Source organism: Boleophthalmus pectinirostris, unplaced genomic scaffold, assembly GCF_026225935.1.
Source record: "Boleophthalmus pectinirostris isolate CB_2022bp ecotype Guang Dong unplaced genomic scaffold, ASM2622593v1 HiC_scaffold_12, whole genome shotgun sequence".
Taxonomy (NCBI): domain Eukaryota; kingdom Metazoa; phylum Chordata; class Actinopteri; order Gobiiformes; family Gobiidae; genus Boleophthalmus; species Boleophthalmus pectinirostris.
Window position 1 is genome coordinate 33,930,797 of NW_026571018.1, and position 20,860 is coordinate 33,951,656.

At 39.5% G+C, this 20,860-nt stretch overlaps 2 protein-coding genes across 2 annotated transcripts; both read left to right on the top strand.

Moving 5' to 3' along the window:
- The first annotated feature begins 2,483 nt into the window (after positions 1 to 2,483).
- On the top strand, positions 2,484 to 4,326 carry LOC110172772 (insulin-1-like). Its single transcript, XM_020938706.1, has 2 exons — positions 2,484 to 2,658; positions 4,241 to 4,326. The coding sequence occupies exons 1-2, from the start codon at positions 2,484 to 2,486 to the stop codon at positions 4,324 to 4,326; spliced, it is 261 nt and encodes an 86-aa protein (XP_020794365.1).
- Positions 4,327 to 17,137: 12,811 nt separating this feature from the next.
- On the top strand, positions 17,138 to 20,613 carry LOC110172781 (insulin-like growth factor I). Its single transcript, XM_020938716.2, has 3 exons — positions 17,138 to 17,195; positions 19,188 to 19,352; positions 20,065 to 20,613. Exons 2-3 carry the CDS (start codon positions 19,202 to 19,204, stop codon positions 20,256 to 20,258), a joined length of 345 nt encoding a protein of 114 aa, XP_020794375.2. The 5' UTR covers positions 17,138 to 17,195; positions 19,188 to 19,201; the 3' UTR covers positions 20,259 to 20,613.
- Positions 20,614 to 20,860: the final 247 nt, after the last annotated feature.

The following is a 20,860-nucleotide window of genomic DNA, read 5'->3' on the forward strand; positions in this document are numbered from 1 at the left end:
TCTCACCAAACTCTGACTGTTAATAAACAGTTTCCAATAATACTGTATTTCCAGTAAAAGCAACTTATATGTTGAGCTGACATTAAGCAGAAGATAAATAAATGGGGTTGTTTGTTGTTGAGATTGTTTTTAATCTGTGTAAAGCACTTTGTGTTACATTTTTGTATGAAAAGTGCTTTATAAATAAAGTTTGATTGATTGATTGATTGATGAGAATGTCTGTGTTTACTAGTGGGTAACGAAAATATCATTTTTCATGAGTTGTGTATCTGTTAGTTGTGTGACTGTAGATCAGTGTGTTGTGTATCACCAGAAAAACAAGAAATGGAAATTATTTTCATTCCAATTAGAATTTGAACGGCATGAAAGAGAAAGGAACTGTTCTAATTAGTGATTATCTGGAAAACTATTCATATTTTACTATACAAATGCATCGAATTATAAATAGATTTTTTTTTTCCTGAGATTTTGAGACACTCCTGTTGCTCTAGCTCCATCCTTCATGGAGTTATGACCAAAAACCCATATTTGACCTTGGTTACCTTGACCTTCAAGTGACCTTGACCAGTTTCAACCTGTAACATCCAGTGTATTCTGGTTATGTGTGTGCCAACTTGTCTGATGATTGGGTTAGGGTTAGGGAATAGGGAATATTTTAGGCCGCAGATGGTTCAAAAATTGCCGAAATTGCCGATCCTTTATAATGGTGTGACATTTCAATTGACCCGTGTGACCTCAAATTACCTTGGATTGTCACCAAACTTTCTTTGTGGCATCGGGCACGGGGGCTTGACCCACGTACGAAATTTGGTGACAATCGGTTCATAAATGGCAGAATTGTCGCAGGTGGACAGACACACAGACACACAGGGTGAATACAAAATCTGGTCAACCCTTTGGGGACCAGGTAAAAAATTCAAGAAACCAGAAGTATTTTAGGGAGGGTAATTCTAGCTTTAGCCACATCGCATCGTCTCATAGAGCTACAAACTTGGAATTACTAAACACCTCTGAGAAATTCTGAGATCAGCCTTATGATGGAAAAGTATTTCAAAGTATTTCAAACTGCACACTAATGGTCAATCTGAAGTGTGACGCATCTGAAGCAGACTCACTGAGCCAGTCCACCATGACGTTACATAAAGAGCGAAAGGGCAGCAGACCGACAGGTGATCACATCATATTGGCTCATTAGTTTGGTTTGTTTTACTAAGTGGCTCAAAGCGTTTGCCTGGAAGTGGCAAAGTGGAGTGGTGATAGGGCTATAAATGACCCAGAGATCGGCTGTACTGCCCCAAATCCTCAAGTCTCCATCTCACCTTCATCATCTCCCTGCTCCTTCAACTCCAACAGTAAGTATACTTCTATATTCTCTACAAATACTTCTATATACACTCCAAACAAGGATATTTTGGTATTATATAAGGATATAATATAAGGAATACTAAGATGTGTAATAGTAATTTCTGAATTTTAATCTTAGTTTGACCTCACATTTTCATGGTCAGTCCTGGTGTAGACATGATTTGGTTCTGTTCTGATTTTAGTCCTGGCTTAGCAGGGTTAATCCATGTTCAGTCCCAATTTTGAGCTGGTGTGTATGGTGCACCGTTAAGTTTGTTATTTATTTATGTATTTTTTTCAGTTTTGCTTCAGTTTAACAAAAAATAAATAAATAAATAAATAAAATAAATTGCACAAATAATGGTACTTGGAATAATAATGGTTATTTGAAACCTGGGAGAAAATCTACTAAAAAAAAAAAAATAAATAAATAAATAAAAACAACTACTAAATACTATGCTGAATTGACTAGGAGAGGCATTTAACTGCACGGCGTAAGAAACAGTCAGGCAAATATTAGACATGTATTTGGGCATTTACTCTCTTGTTTTAGGTCAGCAGTGATGAGAAACTACTCCCTCCATGGCAGATTATCAGTTAACGTATGTGTTAACGTGAAAATTACCAGAGCTGTACCGTGTTTGTGATGCAGAGAGCAAATAACTTGAGTAACGCATATCCAGCATGTCTGAAAAATTAATCATCTTCATTCACACTTGTTTCAATAATCCTGTTTTATGCGTCATCTTGCTCAAGGTCTCAGAAATCACATTTCAAATTTTCATGGATTGTTACGTCACAGGTAGAAATCCAGCGCAGTTTTAAATACATAAATCATTACTAAACTTTTTTTTTTTTTTTTTTTTTTTAACTCCCATTGCTACCAGTAGGTGTCGTGCCAGCACCAAATCATAGTAAGGGCAGTGCAATTGAATATTTAAAGTTCTAAAATGTGACATTTCTATTCAAAAGTGCTCAAGAGTGTGTTTAAAGACCAATAACAATTCAAAAACCAAAGCGCAATATATTTCTTTACTGTAAATAATGCGATATAATGAATTGTTAACTGCTCAAAACAAGGTCCATAATCTCATTTCAAGTAATTTGATTCAGTATTTCTTCACAGCTCTACTATGGCGATGTCGTGGCTGCAGTCGGCTTGTCTCTTGGTGCTGGTGGCGACTCTGTGTCCCGGGTCAGAGGCCTTCAGCTCTCAGCACCTGTGTGGCCCTCACCTGGTGGAGGCCCTCAACATGGTCTGTGGAGATAGGGGCTTCTACTACAACCCCCAGAGAGACGTGCACCCAGGCATCGGTGAGACGACACTTTTTTTCATGTGTACCAGTAAAATAAGATTAGTTTTGCCCAAGTGCAGACGTTGTAAAAGCAGTATATTGTATAGTATTGTAATAAATGGAATCAGTGTTATTATTACAACCACAAATTACTTATATCTAACTCTAAAGTCTTTAAGTTTCTCAAAACAAAACAAAAAACTAGTTCATTTCAACAGTATGCTTTCTGGACATCCTAATTATTCACCGTTGCTCCGATGAGCACTTTTCACAAATTTCAGAGACCAGAACGGAGTTAGAGTAAAGCTAACAACAACTAGAATGCCAGTGTGGACTTTCTGATTATCAACTTTCAAATTTATTATTGTCCCAGAAGGAAAATGTTGCGCAGTAGTGTCATATAGTAGACATACAATACAATTCTGTAATACACTAAACCACAGCTTAAGCTTAGCTCAACAATGCAGACAAACAGTCCCTTAAAAAAAAAAAAAAAAAAGAACAGAAGATGTAACCACATTTCACCACGATTGATCCAAGCTATAAGAGTGTTCATCCTACTTATGGCTTCAGGAATAAAGTCAGTCTGAGCTGTCTGATTTCCGATCTGGGACATTCTCAGATGACACCCAAAAGGAAGGAGGTTAAACTCGGGTGCTCAGGGCTCTCCATTATTTGCTGGGCCTTGCAAATTACCCTTCTGTCGTAGACGTCTTGCAGCTGTAAGCCGACAGTTTTACCTGCCGCTTTCCCTAACCGAGCCAGACGATTTCTACTTGACACAGAGAAGGCACTGAACCACCAGACAATACAAAATGCAAGAATAGATTCAATAAAACTCTGATAAAAAGGGTCGTAAGAGCATTACTGACTTTAAACAAATTGATTTTCCTTAAAAAGAACAGTGTTTGCTGCACTTTCTTGCAGATGGCATCAGTGTTCGATTCAAAGCGTAGGCCACTGTCAATAATTGTCTCTAGATATTTATATTCAGAGACAAACTCAACCTCTTTCCATGAACTACAGAATGAGTGCCACTAGGGGGTGACTTGAAAAGACTTTAAATTCTTCTAGCATGTCTTTATTCATTAATAGACAAATAAAAGCATTCAAATCAGTCGATAAAATCATCCACCACAGATTCTTGACTGGTCTCAATGTCTGTTAAGAGACTCACAGTTACTTTATTGTTTGCAAATTTCAGGATATGCCTGTTATTAAATGCACTTCAGTCAGTGGTATACAAAATAATTCACACTGCTGCTGGTCACTGCACGAACAATATTCAGTGAAAATTGGTTAGCCAGAGCGCGACAACCATAGTTTTGCGAAGATTTATGTGCTTCTGAGCGAGATTGTGAAGGCAGGCGGCAATTGTTGTGAAGGCAGTTGCTCTAACTATAAAGCTCTGCAGGAAGCATTGATATTTTCAGTGTATGTTAATCTCAAATACAACCTGCTAATACAAAATATCTCTGTCCGGGGTTAAATTTTGCTCAGATTCACGGGCTAGAAGTCTGGTGTATTGCCTTTAAGAGTTTCTCTAGCTTAACACCATAAAAATCATTTCTCAAACATATTTTCATTTTCCCTCTCTTCAGTCCACCATTCAGAGCGACGGGGCATCGTTCAGGAGTGTTGTGAAAGCCCCTGCAGCCTTCTGGCCCTGGAGAAGTACTGCAACTGAAGAGCTCCCCGCGGGACTTCACTCGGCTTTGTTAGCGCAGCCTTGCTTAGCTTAGAGTAGCTTAGCATAGCTTAGCTTCCTGGCTAAATTAATACGCACTTTTTCAGAGTTTTGCATTATGGAGTGGCTGATGTTGTCCATATAGAGCCAACTGCATTGAAATGGGGGTGTAAGGGATTACATTTCATTGATTTTTGCTAGAAAATAAAGAATGAATAATAAACAGTGTCTATTTATTGTGGATGTTTTAAAGGAAATGACTACACCAATCTATTCATGCATGCCGAATTTTGGACTTCCAGTCATTACGCAATGCATACTGAGAAGGACCCTCCAAAAAAGTGAGCATCAAACCACCATGTTTGTTTTCCCAATAGGATGCGTCTATTGTCAAAGCCGATCTTCTGAACAATATCACTTTTGTTTCTGGTTCTGATATTGTCTTATTTTAGTTTTGGGATTCAGACATCCTTAATTATGTGGTTGTTGGATGTCCTAACAGCAGAAAACAGCTCAAGAAATGGGCTTTGGAAGTTTGCAAACTCCATAACTGCAAAAGGGCATCAGATCAGTGTGACTGCAAACCTCTGTTCAAACTGTTTCCCTTCCCAATGGAATTGAAAAATAGTGAAAGGCGAAGGTGATAGGCAGGATTGATCTACAGGAAGGACAAAAAAGTTAACCTTTGGTTGCCTAAAGCATCCCGAGTTTGCAGTGAACATTTTGTACGTGGAGTGCCAACAAAGCAAAATCCCGATCCCTCATTCAACCTTGGTTACGAATTTAAAAAGTCAACGCCAAAGCGAAAAGCAGCAGCTGTTCACCAAGAAACAACTTCCACTGCAAAGAGACCAAGACCTGATGTTGCTGTAAACCCACAAGAACAAGAAAGTGCAGGTCAGTCTGTTTCCTTCTGCACCTCTCCATTAACAAATGGGACTTTGCTTTGATGGTGCTCCACATACAAAACTCAGGATGATTTAGGCAGCCAAAGGTTTCCTTTTTCGTCCTTCCTGTGGATCAATTCTGCCCATCGTCTTCGCCTTTCACTATTTTTCTATTCCGTTGGGAAGAGAAACAGATTGAACGAAGGTTTGCAGTCACACAGATCTGATTCCCTTTTGCAGTTACGGAGTTCAGAAACTTCCGAAGCCCGTTTTCCGCTGTTAGGATCCAACAACCACACAATTACAATGTACGAATCCCAAAACAAAAATATGACAATATCAGAACCAGAAACAAAAGCGATCTGGTTCAAAAGACTAGAAAAGATCAGCTTTGTCAATAGATGCATCCCACTGGGAAAACAAACATGGCGGTTTGATGCTCACTTTTTCGGAGGATCCTTCCCAGTATGCATTGCGGGATGACCAGAAGTCCAAAATTTGGGATGCATGTATTGCTGCAGTGTTGAGAGGCTAGTCCACTTAAAATGGTTTGTCAACTTTCCCTGTCATGAAAGTCCAAAGTTTGAAATTTAAATTATAACAAAGTTCCATTTTCAGATGTTGGTGATCTGTGGCCAAACAAAATACCCCGATTCAGTTTAATAAGAAAAAAGTCACAGAAAGCAATGCCAATATTTGTAGATGGCAACGTGCACTCGATAAATTCTTGCACAACAGCGATGAATCCGGTTTACTCTGCCTTTATTTAGTTTTATAAAGAGCAGAGTACAAATCCACTGGCTTCAGTCATTTCATATCCTTATTGCTGATCTGCTCCTGCTATTTAACAGGAAGTTAAAGTTTAACTCTACTAGTGTTATTGTGATAGTGGATGTTTGGTGCACTGAGGTAGCCTGATTCATCAGCTGGTTCCACTTAGTAGAAACTGTCTGACCACGCAGTGTTAGAATTCATTCGCTCAAGGGTAGGCGGGTACTTTTTTCATGTAACCAATACACGCATCAAGAATCTCTGACTTCTGGTCATTGCGCAGTGCATACTGGGAAGGATTGTCCGAAAAAGTGAGCATCAAACCGCCATGTTTGATCTTACAGTAGGATGTGTCTATTGACAAAGCCGAGAATCAGATGTGTGTGACTGCAAACCCCTGTTCAAACTGTTTCCCTTCCCATCGGAATTGAAAAATAGGGAAAGGCGAAGGCGATGGGCAGTACTGATCCACGGAAAGGATGAAAAAGGAAACCTTTGACTGCCTAAATCATCCTGAGTTTGCAGTGGAGCACCATTGATTCATGTCATATATAACAGTGTACATGTAGTATTATAATTTAGATTACTGCAGTAATTACAATGAAGCTTTAACAAACTTATTTATCTCATTATTTTGTTTGTTTACAACATTTTGCAGTGGTCCAAAGTTATTCCTCAATTATCTTATGCATTTCGAGCATCGTAATTATTCACAGTGGTTAACAGTGTTTTTTTTTTCGTTGTATTGTTTTCAGTGGCCTGTGCTCATTGGCACATGGGCTCAAAATAATTGTCTCTTCCGCATTTACTTCATCAGTAGGGGCGTTTCGACCAATCAGAGTGAGAGCTGCTAGAGTGGAGCTAGCGCGGGCTCAGAGCGGGGCAAGTCTAAGTCTTATAAAGCAAATTTTTAGACTGTTTATGTTGTGAAAACAGAAAAGAAACCCACTAAATCCGACATTTGTCAAAGTTGTGGATGCCCTGTCAGCCGAACACGGGCAGTTTGAGTTCCTGCAAAATGCTTTGTGCTTCTATGGGAGAATTCTTTCTGGGCCCAAGCTCTTAAGAGCTGCACTACCTGGACCAGCCACTAGTCAGTCTTTAGCCTGGACAGAGGGAGGAGTGTCTTATCCAGTTTTTATTATAGATCCATGGTGCAGCCTTGGTAAGCTTAGAGTAACAGCATAGCTTCCTGGCTAAATAAATACACACTTTTGGGTTATGACCATAGACTGTATAAAGAAGTGGACTAAGGGAGTGTGACATCATCCATAGTGTTCAGTTCCAGTCAAATGAAGCTAATCGAGATTTGAAGTTATGCAAGGGAATTTGGAGCCAAGTTTCTTATTAGGAATAGGAATTGATTTATGGATGGAACAGTGAAATAAAAACACCAGAATCATGTAGACTGGGTTAATAATGAACATTTTAAGACCATAATGAGGAGCCTGACAGGAGCAGTTACAGAGAGAGGGGCAAAGGCATCCACCGCCTTCCACTGTCATCCACCGCCTTCCACTGTCATCCACCGCCTTCCAATGTCATCCACCGCTGTCATCCACCGCCTTCCACTGTCATCCACCGCCTTCCAATGTCATCCACCGCCTTCCACTGTCATCCACCGCCTTCCAATGTCATCCACCGCCTTCCAATGTCATCCACCGCCTTCCACTGTCATCCACCGCCTTCCAATGTCATCCACCGCCTTCCAATGTCATCCACCGCCTTCCACTGTCATCCACCGCCTTCCAATGTCATCCACCGCCTTCCACTGTCATCCACCGCCTTCCACTGTCATCCACCGCCTTCCACTGTCATCCACCGCCTTCCACTGTCATCCACCGCCTTCCACCAACATCCACTGTCATCCACCGCCTTCCACTGTTATCCCCCGCCTTCCACTATCATCCACCGCCTTCCGCTGCCATCCACCACCTTCCACTGCCATCCACTGTCATCAACCGCCTTCCACCACCTTCCACTGTCATCCACCGCTTTCCAATGTCATCCACCGCTTTCCTCCAACATCCACTGTCATCCATCGCCTTCCACTGTTATCCACCGCCTTCCACTGTTATCCACCGCCTTCCACTGTCATCCACCACCATCCACCACCTTCCACTGTCATCCACCGCCTTTCACCACCTTCCACTATCATCCACCGCGTTCCAGTCATCCACCGCCATCCACCGCAATCCCCTGTTGTCCACCGCAATCCACTGTCATCCATCACCACCCACTCTCATCCACTGTCATCCACCGCCATGCACTGTCATACACCACCTTCCACCGCCATCCACTGTCATACACCACCTTCCACCGCCATCCACCACAATCCACTGTTGTCCACCGCAATCCACTGTCATCCATCACCATCCACTGCCTTCCACCACCTTCCACCATCATCCACCACTATCCACCAGCATCTACTGTCATCCACCACCACCCATCACTGCAACAGACATCCCAGAGCTTCCAATACACGTGGCCATAGAAGCACCACAACACTCTCAATGATTGGAAATACCAGTCAGTGTCACAACAAAGGTGTAACTCACAGACAAGACTAGTTTTTTTCTACTACCTGGAAGCGAGGGAGACGAGCGTTAACCACAAAAGAGGAAGAATGCAAGTGCGTGAGGTCAGATTGGAACCTTCTACTGACTGAAGCTGAGATAAATGACAATGCAAATGGAGCTCCTAAGTGGCAGAACCAGAGAATAAGAATAAGAAAGAGCCCACAAGATGACAAGATGTTACAAATAAACCCAGTTAGGTCAGGAAATCAAGTCTCCAAAACATCGCAGAAAGCAATGGTAATATTTGCAGACGCGCTCGATAAATTCTTACACAACAGAGACGAATCCTGTTTACTTGGCCTATATTTAGTTTTATAAAGAGCATAGTACAAATCCACTGGCTTCAGTCATTTCATATCCTTATTGCTGATCTGCTCCTGCTGTATAACAGGTGAGGACTCAAGTTTAACTCTACTAGTGTTATTGTTATTGTTATTATATGTGCCGCGGTCTAATACAGTATGTTGATGCACATTTTTATCCTGATTTTGACTTTTAATATAACTTTAAAATCAAATAACTGCCAATGATGGGAAAAATACTTTCAAAATGTATTAGTTACAGAAATATTTGCAATAATATTTATTTTGTAACATTCAAATTCATATTAAGTCTACAAAGCAACATAGGATTAAAACTGGTTTATTCTTTGCTGCGTTCGTCTGCGTATCTGTGGTGGGGTGTGTTTTTTTATTACCGTATTTTTCGAACTACAGTGGTCCCTCGTTTATCAGGGTTATGTTCTAAAAATAACCCACAATAGGCGAAATCCACGAAATAGTCAACTTTATATTTTACAATTATTATCTATTTTAAGGCTGTAAAACCCCTCAGCACACACTTTATACACTTTTCTCAGACAGGACAGTTACAACCATTTTTGCATCCTTCTTAAAACTTATTGCTGCTGTCATCCTTATGTTAGTTTCCTCCTTCTTTATGTAACAAACTGAAGATTAATTTATTCTGTAATTGAGCCCTACAGCGCAGAGTCCTGCACTACACAGTACAGCACCGCACTCGCCTCAGAGGTGACAGTAGGAGAAAGGACCAGCTCAGGTCAGCACCTCACGGAGGTAAACGCGGCCATCGCCCGATCGCGCTTTACGGACACCCTGCTTCGGTGTTCTCTCTCTTAAGTCCAAGATTAGTCCTGGTTTACTTCTGGTGTAGTTCTGGTGTAGACCTGGTTTAGTTCTGGTTTAGTCCTGACTCGCCCATGTGTAATCCCGCCCGCATACTCGCCCGTAAAATTCCCGAACCTTAAAACCCGCCGTTTTCATCAACTATTTACGGGTACCTGACCCGGTGCAGGACTCTGCTACAGCGTGTAACTTCTACCTTCCTTCAGCGTGTCCAAAAGTCCAACTTTTTGTGCAATGGTTATCATCTTCCTCTGTCTTTTGGGTCTGACCGCAGGAGCCTTTGTCAGTGCAGAACATTTCGTTGACATTGTGGGTTTTGTCGGGAAAAAACTTGCAAACATACAGCACTTCAGAATCACACTGATACAGATCTAACATTTATGTAAATTTGGTGAGCTGAACACATTCTGTACTGTACAGGAGACACGACACAGAGGAGATTGATCGACAGTGGTCTGCAGTCTCTTAGCCAATCAGGACGCAGGGGGAGGAACACAATGTGCGTTTCATACATTGTAAAAAAAAGTTGCACACAAAAAAATTTGTGAAACAGTGAGACCGTGATAAGTGAACCGTGATATAGTGATGGACGACTGTATAAGGCGCACCGGATTATAAGGTGCATTAAGCGAAACAAACAAACGACACTTGAGACTGATCCTTAGCCCAGGCATCCACGATCCATTGGCAGATAGTGGCGTTACTCATCCAGTGTTCTGTCGATTTGTGTTCCCCATCGATTTGAGTGTCCGAGGCAGAAGTGGAGTAACAAGTCACATTTTAAAAGTGCATTGGTTTTATTGTATGTTTGGACCAGTTGAGTTAGATTTGCAGCAGAATACTTACATTAGATGATTGAATAGTTTGGATTCATTATTTGATTTTATCGTTCTCATGTTCATTACATTGTATTTTTTTGTTTCCATGTGTAGAAAACATTGTCACTTTGTTAGGAAAGATGCTGTATAAAATAATATATCACTATATTATAATAGAAAATTCACACTATGGCCTATATTTATTTAATATAAAGATTTCAGTGTGGTTCTAGTCATTTCTTTTGCTTCTAGAGCAGGAGCCTTATTTGATAGAATATATAGGCCTGTCGAAATGAGCTCCTCTACCCAAATTCATCTAAATGAGTGAATAATGGTGATTCCACAGTAGGAGCATTATTCAATGGCTAAATTGTCCTGTCGATATATGCTCCCTTTAATCAGAACCCTACTGGAGCAGAATACGACTGTCCAAATGTACTACCTACACATGTTCGTATAAATGAGTTGAAATTGTACATAACTAAGGTATAAAGTGTGATCACCGTGTACAAAAAGCATCAAACCCGTGTCTCTAATCCAAAGAAATATGTTGTAAAACTGGGGAGGTCAGGCTTTATTGGATCTATTCAACTGTACATGGAAAAACGTAAAGGATCTTATTTTGACAAGATAATGTGAACTGGTTGATGTTACATTTGATTTAGGCTGCGGGTAGCTCATTTCGACAGGGCAGCACATTTTGACAGAACACCAGCGTTGCCTCGGCGTCTTGGTGAATGTGTATTATGAATGTGGGTGGATCATTTAATTCTTTTTTTTTAATCCATCAAGCAGGTGTGGCTTCGTAGTTTACCAAAGTCGTACTAAAACATTCTGACAGATTTTTGAGCGCCGTGTACCACATAAAATAGGTTCGAGGTCAGTAAGCACAACCAGAATTAATACATAAGGAGCACAAGATTACAAATCACACTGTTGATTTTTGAGGAAATTGAAGGATTTTACGTGGGCCTTATAGTCTGAAAAATATGGTATCTTATTATTATCGTTTCATTTTTACTGTGCAGTTTGAAGCCTAAATTGCAAAAAAGTACAGCAATGTATTACTTTAATATTTAAAAAGTAACTATATTCTGAAATAGAAATACAGGAAAACACTTAAGTTCTGAATACATAATTTTGATTTTGATTATTTAGTAACTTCTCAACACTGAGAACTGGTAAAGCTGGTAATTATTCATTTAAGATTCTGATGTGTCTTGGACCTCAGTTTGTTATAGTTAAACCTTGTTTAGCCTGAGGTTTCAGTCCATATAATCTGTGTACAATCATGTTGTTATTTGTTTTTTTCTTTTATTGCACTAGAGTTGAGATCGTCCATGGCAGTATCATGGCTTCAGCGTGCCTGCCTCTTGATGGCTCTACTGGTTCTGGTTGGAGGTGAACCACAGACCTTGTGTGGGGCTGAACTGGTGGACGCTATTCAGTTTTACTGTGACATTGGAGGGATATATTACAGTAAACACACAAGTAGGTCAATGGAAAACTCGACTTCAAATAAAGCATCTAATATAAAAGTTAAGTGGACAAAAAATACTCCATATGATTTATTTGTCTTAATTGTTATTATATTTTAAACTTTTTAGACTTGGTCATAAAAAAAATGTAAAAATCAACTAATTCCAAGACGTAGTGTTGAAGGAAAAGTGAACCTTCTCTGAACATTTTGAATGTCTTTGACATTCGGTCTCCTGTCCATACAGATCAAATAACTCTAATCCTTTATTTTATCATGAATTTCAGCATTGAAACTGAAAGGCCAAACGAGACAATCATAGTGAATCATTTTGCCCACTGATTGGATAATCAGTTTCTGATTGGATTATCAAAACCAACAGACCAAATTATAAATAAATGGGACATCGTGTCCTATGTTTTTGCAATTCAGATTAAATTGTTGTGTTGACCTGGTTCCTCCTGGACACTGCTGTGATGCTGCAGGACACAGAGCAGAGACACTTGTCTTCCTCACCTCAAACTGCCCTGACCTCCTGACCCGACCTGACTAGTCCTGTTAAACTGCACTGAGACCTGTCATATGGTTTCAAGAAAATTCATACATGTTTTTGTTTGTTTTTTAATGATCATATACTTGTCATGGATTTAGCTGTCCATACTGGTTTTACAGAAGATCATGTGTTTATTATTCCCTTATGTTTTGTTTTCCAGGATCTCGGACACACAATGAGAGGACACTCAGAAAGAACCTAATACAGGCCTGCTGCAACATAGAATGTACCCTGGAAATGCTGGACCTGATCTGCTACCCAGAGAAGGCGCAGCAGCTGCAGCCTAAGCAGCCAAAGCAGCCAGTGCAGCCAGAAGAGCAAGAGCAGTCGCAGCCAGTGCAGCCAGAGCAGCTGCAGCAGTCGCAGTTAGAGCAGCCAGTGCAGCCAGTGCAGCCAGTGCAGCCAGTGCAGCCAGTGCAGCTGCAGCAGTCACAGCCAGAGAGCTGGGGAACTCCATGCTAGAACGGTCTTAGCATGATAAAAAGATATAGGAGCATTGATTTTCTCTTTTACGCTCATAGTTCACTTTTAATCCTAAAGTTATACTAGGTAACTTTTCTAGTGAGTGGGCTGCTGGCTCCCGTTTGTCTTAATGAAGATGTTAAAATTCAAAGTAAAACACTCAACCAGTTAAGTGAATCTTGCATTCTTGGAAAGGTGTCTTGCCCATGGACACAACAAGAGCACATGTTAAATGCAAGTTTAATGTCATATGGAACACATCTGGAAAACTGACATTGTTCACCTTTAAATAAAACTGGACTATTGTTTTAAGTGATATGATTCATTCTTGTTATAACGTTTCCTCATCAATAGCATACACAAGTTGTGTTTTGTCATTCTCACATGTTTAGTTCATGAATCCTGCATATTTAGGCTGAGTTCTTCCACCTTGTGATGTCATGTGGTAATACAGGAAGTGCTCTAATGTGATTTTAAACTCAGTACACCTTCACTAGAATCATCTGGAAATGCCAGTATTTACTGAACTAAAAGTAAAACATTACTGTTAACCTGAAAACTACAACTTCATGACATCACAAGGTGGTACAGAGCATGTTGAGCTTTGGAGATGTAGACAGACTAATAATAAACAGTTACTCAAAAATGTGAGATTGAAACAAAGCACATCTCCAGGTCTATTTTTGAGGACGTAACATCATTATAACACAGCTAAAAGCTCACAAGGGTCATTTTTTGTGTAATATTGCACCTTTTCTGAATAAAACATGCATTAGATTGCTGGTAGTGCCATAAGCTCCAGTCCAAAAGATACAAGAAACACTGTTAAACAAATAATTACAACAGAGTGAAAAGATTACCACCTCCCATATATTTCTAAAATTACCGTATTTTTTGGACTATAAATACACTTAAAATCCTTAAATTTATTCAAAAATCGACAGAGTCTAATGATTTTATGATTTTATGTGGTACACAATGCTTAAAATCTGTCAAAATGTTTTAGTACGACAACTACAAAGCCACACCTTTTGAGCCACACCTTGGAGCATTACGACTACTGTAGTCAGGAGTATTGTGGAGTTGGGGCCTGGCTCCACTGCACGTGTCAGTGTTTACACATCAAAGCGCCAAAAAATAGGAGGGATCCTATTTTTCTGAAATCTACCCGTGCAGGACGTGCTGCTCCATATGCGCGCCTAGCACATGCAGTGGAGCCGCCCTCATTCACTTTCAATGCATTCTAAAAATTACACATCCAAAAGTTGCAGATTTACACTCGTGTAGGGCGAATACATGCGGAGTTGTGCCAGGCAATTTGTCAGACTGAAGCTGACTGCATCAGTGCACAAGGAGCGAGCTGTTTTTTTCAGCACTTATAGTTTATGCAGATTAGCCATGTGGTTTTAAGTTTTGTTTCTGTAAAACATAAACAAATGTGCACAAATCTGCATTAAACACATTATTACTCAATATATATTTGAGTCCTCCTCGTAGGAAATAAAAATCCAAACTTAAATTATTCACCCACATTCACATTCATAATCCACATTCACCTAGACAGAGAGGCAACGCCGGGTGAATTACACCACGATCTGCCAATGGATAATGGACGCCTGGACTAAAGGATCAGTCTCAAGTGTTGTACATTTGTTTCACTTAATGCGTCTTATAATTCAGTGCACCTTATGTATGAAAATAGATGAGAGAATTCAACATTATTGATATTATACCTTATTGTTCAAAAAATACAGTATTATAGTTAAAGTTTTGTTCATATATTTGAGCAACATTTGTCTTGCTCCAGTACAGATAATAGCCTGTGTCAAAAAACTGGAATATAATGAAAAAGTGTAATTTCCTTTTTGATTTTATGACTTTAAAGAGTAAACATAACGCAGATGAGAGAATAAAGTAACACGGCCCATTAAAGGTGCATTGTGTAACAATTTGAGGGTCCATCAAATACTTTTCTCCATGGAGATGTTATTACTCTGTCAGAAATGTCTCACACTATGGCATTAAACCTTTCTTTCTTCATGGAGAAGTCAGTCAGAATGTCTGTTCTTCTCAGTATTTTTGAGCTATGAAACCACCTGTAACTTCTTTTGAGATATGTAATGTTAAAACTTTTTCTTTTTAAAATACATGTTTAATAATAGTTTTGCTTAAACATTTAATCCAGAACAAGCAGAATATAAAATAATAACAACATTTTAAATAAATAATGTCTTTATAGTAATCTGTAGCTGGCGTGCAGCTCTAATACATACAGAAGATGATATTTTAGTCAGGAACCTGTAGCACGACATTACGCAGCTCTGACTTGAACACACCACAGCACCAATGTTTTTGAGGTGACTTTTAAAATGTATTCCCTTCCAGATTACAGATTACATACCCAAAAATGTAGTTTGTAACGGAATCCATTAAATTACTTAAAGTTAGTAACGTAATCTGAATACTTTGGATTTCTTGATATTGCCATGCTTTTTAAAACTACACATCCTGAAAATTCATGTTTGTTTTCTTCAAATTGTCTGTGTTGAGCCCAAGTCTCCATGAAGAGACTTTTGTTTCCTGTAGAGAAGCAAAGATGAGGAAATCTTAACATGAGATGTTTTATGTGCTAAAAGACAATAAAAAGTCCAGTCTTTCCTTAAGCATATTACAGATATTATTGATAGAGAAATGACAATCCAACACCTACTGTTAGGTGTTATATAGTTTAGACCTGGTTTTACTCCTGGTTTAGTCCCGGTTAGTCCTGCTTTTAGTCCTGATTTAGTCCTAGTTCAGTCCTGATTTAGTCCTGGTTTAGCCCAAAATGTGAAAACAGGAAAATACCGCCATGTAATTCATTTATTTCAACAGAGTAACTGTAATCCAATTACCACTCATTGAAACAGTAACTGTAACTGAATACAGTTACTCATAATTTGTACTCTGATTACGTAATGCCGGTACATGTGTGGCGAGCGGGGTATGTGGGAGGGGTGTGTAAGAGAACCCCAAAATAATATAATTAACATAAAACCAACAACGCCACTGGGCCTAGCCCACAAACTAAAACTAAATTTACTAAACTAAAAAGGCTCACAGGTTCGTTAATTGACAGAGACAAGTGACTTACAAAACATGAAGTAATTTATTATTGCCATAATTCATTTGTTTCCTTTTGTTAGATTATCTTTAAGAGTAGACTATTCACTGTTCACATAACTGCCGATTAAAACAGTCACAAAAGCAGCTGTACGGTGATTTTGTCCTTAAAATATAAAACACAGTAAAACAAAGCAGCAGCTCGTTCACAGGGCCACCGCTCCACCAGATGACGTGCCGAAGACCACCCTGGACCCACAAAACACACGCTTCTACATCCACGAGGCTTGACGCCGAGCGGCCGGGGCATCTGACAGCAACACCGACCCAACCGTGGACAGCGGCGAACAGTGGCGCTTGTGGCAATCAACAGCAAATACAAACAGGAGCTTTACTCACGAGCCATAACTTCAATCGTTCACATCGGGACTCTAGGAGCGGTGGCACTACAATAATGCCACACATTAAATTATATAATTGCAATTGTAATTAGAGAACAGCGGTTGTTTACCTGCGCTGAGGTCAGAGAACGAGACGCTATGGGGAGTGCCCTTTTATAAATCCAGGCGCCACCTGGTGGCAGCAGGCGGGCACTGCTACACATGTAATCCGTTACTCCCCAACACTGCACATCACAGACTATCCACCGCCGTCCACCGCCACAGACAAGACTGGATTTTCTCTACCACCTAGAAGCGAAGGAGACGAGAATCAGCCACAAAAGAGGAAGAATGGAAGTGCGTGAGGCCAGAGTGGAACCTTCTACTGACTGAAGCTGACACAAATGACAATGCAAATGGAGCTCCTAAGTGGCAGAACCAGAGAATAAGAATAAGAAAGAGCCCACAAGATGACAAGATGTTACAAATAAACCCAGTTAGGTCAGGAAATCAAGTCTCCAAAACATCACAGAAAGCAATGGTAATATTTGCAGACGCGCTCGATAAATTCTTACACAACAGAGACGAATCCTGTTTACTCGGCCTATATTTAGTTTTATAAAGAGCAGAGTACAAATCCACTGGCTTCAGTCATTTCATATCCTTATTGCTGATCTGCTCTTGCTGTTTAACAGGTGAGGACTCAAGTTTAACTCTACTAGTGTTATTGTTATTGTTATTATATGTGCTGAGGTCTAATACAGTATGTTGATGCACATTTTTATCCTGATTTTGACTTTTAAAATAACGTTAAAATCAAATAACTGCCAGTGATGGGAAGAATACTTTCAAAATGTATTAGTTACAGAAATACTTGCAATAACATGTATTTTGTAACATATTCAAATTCACATTAAGCTGCAATTTAAAGTCTACAAAGCAACATAGTATTAAAACTGGTTTATTCTTTGCTGCGCTCATCTGCGGACTATAAGGTGCACCGGATTATAAGGCGCATTAAGCGAAACAAACAGACGACACTTGAGACTGATCATTTAGTCCAGGCATTCACCACCCTGAGTTACCCGTCGATTTGAGCTTCCGAGGCAGAAGTGGAGTAACAAGTCACATTTTTAAAGTGCATTGGTTTTATTGTATGTTTGGACCAGCTGAGTTAGATTTGCGGCAGAATATCCATATTAGATGATTGAATAGTTTGGATTCAATATTTGATTTTATCGCTCTCATTTTCATTACATTGTATTTTATTTTATTTTGTTTCCATGTGAAGAAAACTTTGTAACTTTGTTAGAAAAGGTGCTGTATAAATAAAATATTCTTATATTATAAAAGGAAATTCACACTGTGGCCTATATTTATTAAATCTAAAGCTTTCAGTGTTTCCAGTCATTTCTTTCTCTTCTATAGTGGGAGTCTTATTTGATAGAATATAGGCCTGTCGAAAAGAGTGCCTCTACTGAAATATATATAAATGAGTGAATAATGGTGATTCTATGGTGGGAGTATTATTTGATGGATAAATTGTCCTGTCAACATGTGTCCCCTTTAGTCAGAGCCCTACTGGAGCAGAATACGACTGTCCAAATGTACTACCCGTGAGTTGAAATTGTACATAACTAAGGTATTGTTACAAAAAGGCTCAGGGTTCAAACAAGAGGGAGTTTAAAAAGAGCACAAAAACAGATAATTATTTAAAAACAAGGTGGTAACAAAGGTGTGCCCGCACGGTTGAGAGGAGAGAGGAGAAAGGACGGTGTCCAGCAACCAGCTTTTAAAGATGGCCACACCCACAATCAGGTGCAACTCGTTGGGTTGGTCCTCCCACTCTGGAATCTGGAAGGGAGGGGAGAGAGTCAACAGCAGCAGCACACACATGCACCCACAAAATATAGACCCAAGCTGGAGTCGTAACAGGTGTAGGCGAGTTTCAGCTGACGTCATTGTTATTAAAAGCCCGCGTTGAATGCTGGGAAATATTTTGGTCGGAGGCAAGAAACACGATAGCGGTCAAACACAGTGCGTAACCTCGCGTATTTATCCCCGATAATGGTAAATTCCTGCTGCATTATCGGATGCACAAATAGAAGCATGAAAGAAGGAAAATGTCTTTTTCGTATTCCGTTTCCATCGGTCTGAACACCCTTTTCAGTAGTTTGTTCAAGCTGGTTTGTGGCTCTGAGTTTTCATGAGAAATTGTGGAAATCGGTTCAAGGTCAGTAAACCAGAATTAATACATAAGGAGCACAAGATTATATATTTCACTGTTGATTTTTGAGGAAACTGAAGGATTTTAAGTGGGCCTTATAGTCCGAAAAATATGGTATCTGATTATTATCTTTTCTTTTTTTACTGTGCAGTTTGGGGCCTAAATTGCAAAAAAAAAGTACAGCAATGTATTACTTTAATATTTAAAAAGTAACCATTTTCTGAAATAGAAATACAGGAAAACATTTACTTAAGTTCTGAATACATAATTTAGATTTTGATTATTCAGTAACTTCCCAACACTGAGAACTGGTAAAGCTGGTAATTATTCATTTAAGATTCTGACGTGTCTTGGACCTCAGTTTGTTATAGTTAAACCTTGTTTAGCCTGAGGTTTCAGTCCATATAATCTGTGTACAATCATGTTGTTACTTATTTGTTTTTTTCTTTTATTGCACTAGAGTTGAGATCGTCCATGGCAGTATCATGGCTTCAGCGTGCCTGCCTCTTGATGGCTCTACTGGTTCTGGTTGGAGGTGAACCACAGACCTTGTGTGGGGCTGAACTGGTGGACGCTATTCAGTTTGTCTGTGGAGAGCGAGGGTTTCTGTACAGCAGACAAAGAAGTAGGTCAATGGAAACTCGACTTCAAATAAAACATCTAATATAAAAGTTAAGTGGACAAAAAAATTGTTAATATGATTTATTTGTCTAATTGTTATTATATTTTAAACTTTTTAGACTTGGTCATAAAAAAAATGTAAAAATCAACTAATTCCAAGGCGTAGTGTTGAAGGAAAGTGAACCTTCTCTGAACATTTTGAATGTCTTTGACATTCGGTCTCCTGTCCATACAGATCAAATAACTCTAATCCTTTATTTTATCATGAATTTCAGCATTGAAACTGAAAGGCCAAACAAGACAATCATAGTGAATCATTTTGCCCACTGATTGGATAATCAGTTTCTGATTGGATTATCAAAACCAACAGACCAAATTATAAATAAATGGGACATCGTGTCCTATGTTTTTGCAATTCAGATTAAATTGTTGTGTTGACCTGGTTCCTCCTGGACACTGCTGTGATGCTGCAGGACACAGAGCAGAGACACTTGTCTTCCTCACCTCAAACTGCCCTGACCTCCTGACCCGACCTGACTAGTCCTGTTAAACTGCACTGAGACCTGTCATATGGTTTCAAGAAAATTAGTATATGTTTTTTTTTTTGTTTGTTTGTTTGTTTTTTAATGATCATATACTTGTCATGGACTTAGCTGTCCATACTGGTTTTACAGAAGATCATGTGTTTATTATTCCCTCATGTTTTGTTTTTCCAGCAACTCAGACATTCAATGAGAGGAGACAAGCATGGAACAATCTAGTAGAGACATGCTGCCACAGAGAATGTTCCCTGGAAATACTGGAGAAGTTCTGCCACCGAGAGAAGCCGCAGCAGCCGCAGCAGCCGCAGCAGCCGCAGCAGCCGCAGCAGCCGCAGCAGTCTCCAGAGAGTCAGGGACCTCCATGCTAGAACGGTCTTAGCATGAAGTGATACAAAGATATAGGAGCATTGATTTTCTCTTTTATGCTCATAGTTCCCTTTTAATCCTAAAGTTATACTATGTCACTTTTCTAGTGATTGGGCTGCTACCCATTTGTCTTAATGAAGATGTTAAAAAGGTGTCTTGCCCATGGACACAACAAGAGCACATGTTAAATCCAAGTTTAATATCATTCTATGGAACACATCTGGAAAAATTACATTGATTTACCTTTAAATAAAACTGAACTATTGATTTAAGTGATATTATTCATTCTTGTTATGTTATAACGTTTCCTCATCAGTAGCATACACAAGTTGTGTTTTGTCATTCTCACGTTTAGTTCACGAATCCTGCATATTTAGGCTGAGTTCTTCCACCTTGTGATGTCATGTGGTAATACAGGAAGTGCTCTACTGTGATTTTAAACTCAGTACACCTTCACTAGAATCATTTGGAATTGCCAGTATTTACTGAACTAAAAGTAAAATGTTACTGTTAATCTGAAAACTACAACTTCATGACATCACAAGGTGGAACAGAGCATGTTGAGCTTTGGAGATGCAGACAGACTAATAATAAACAGTTACTC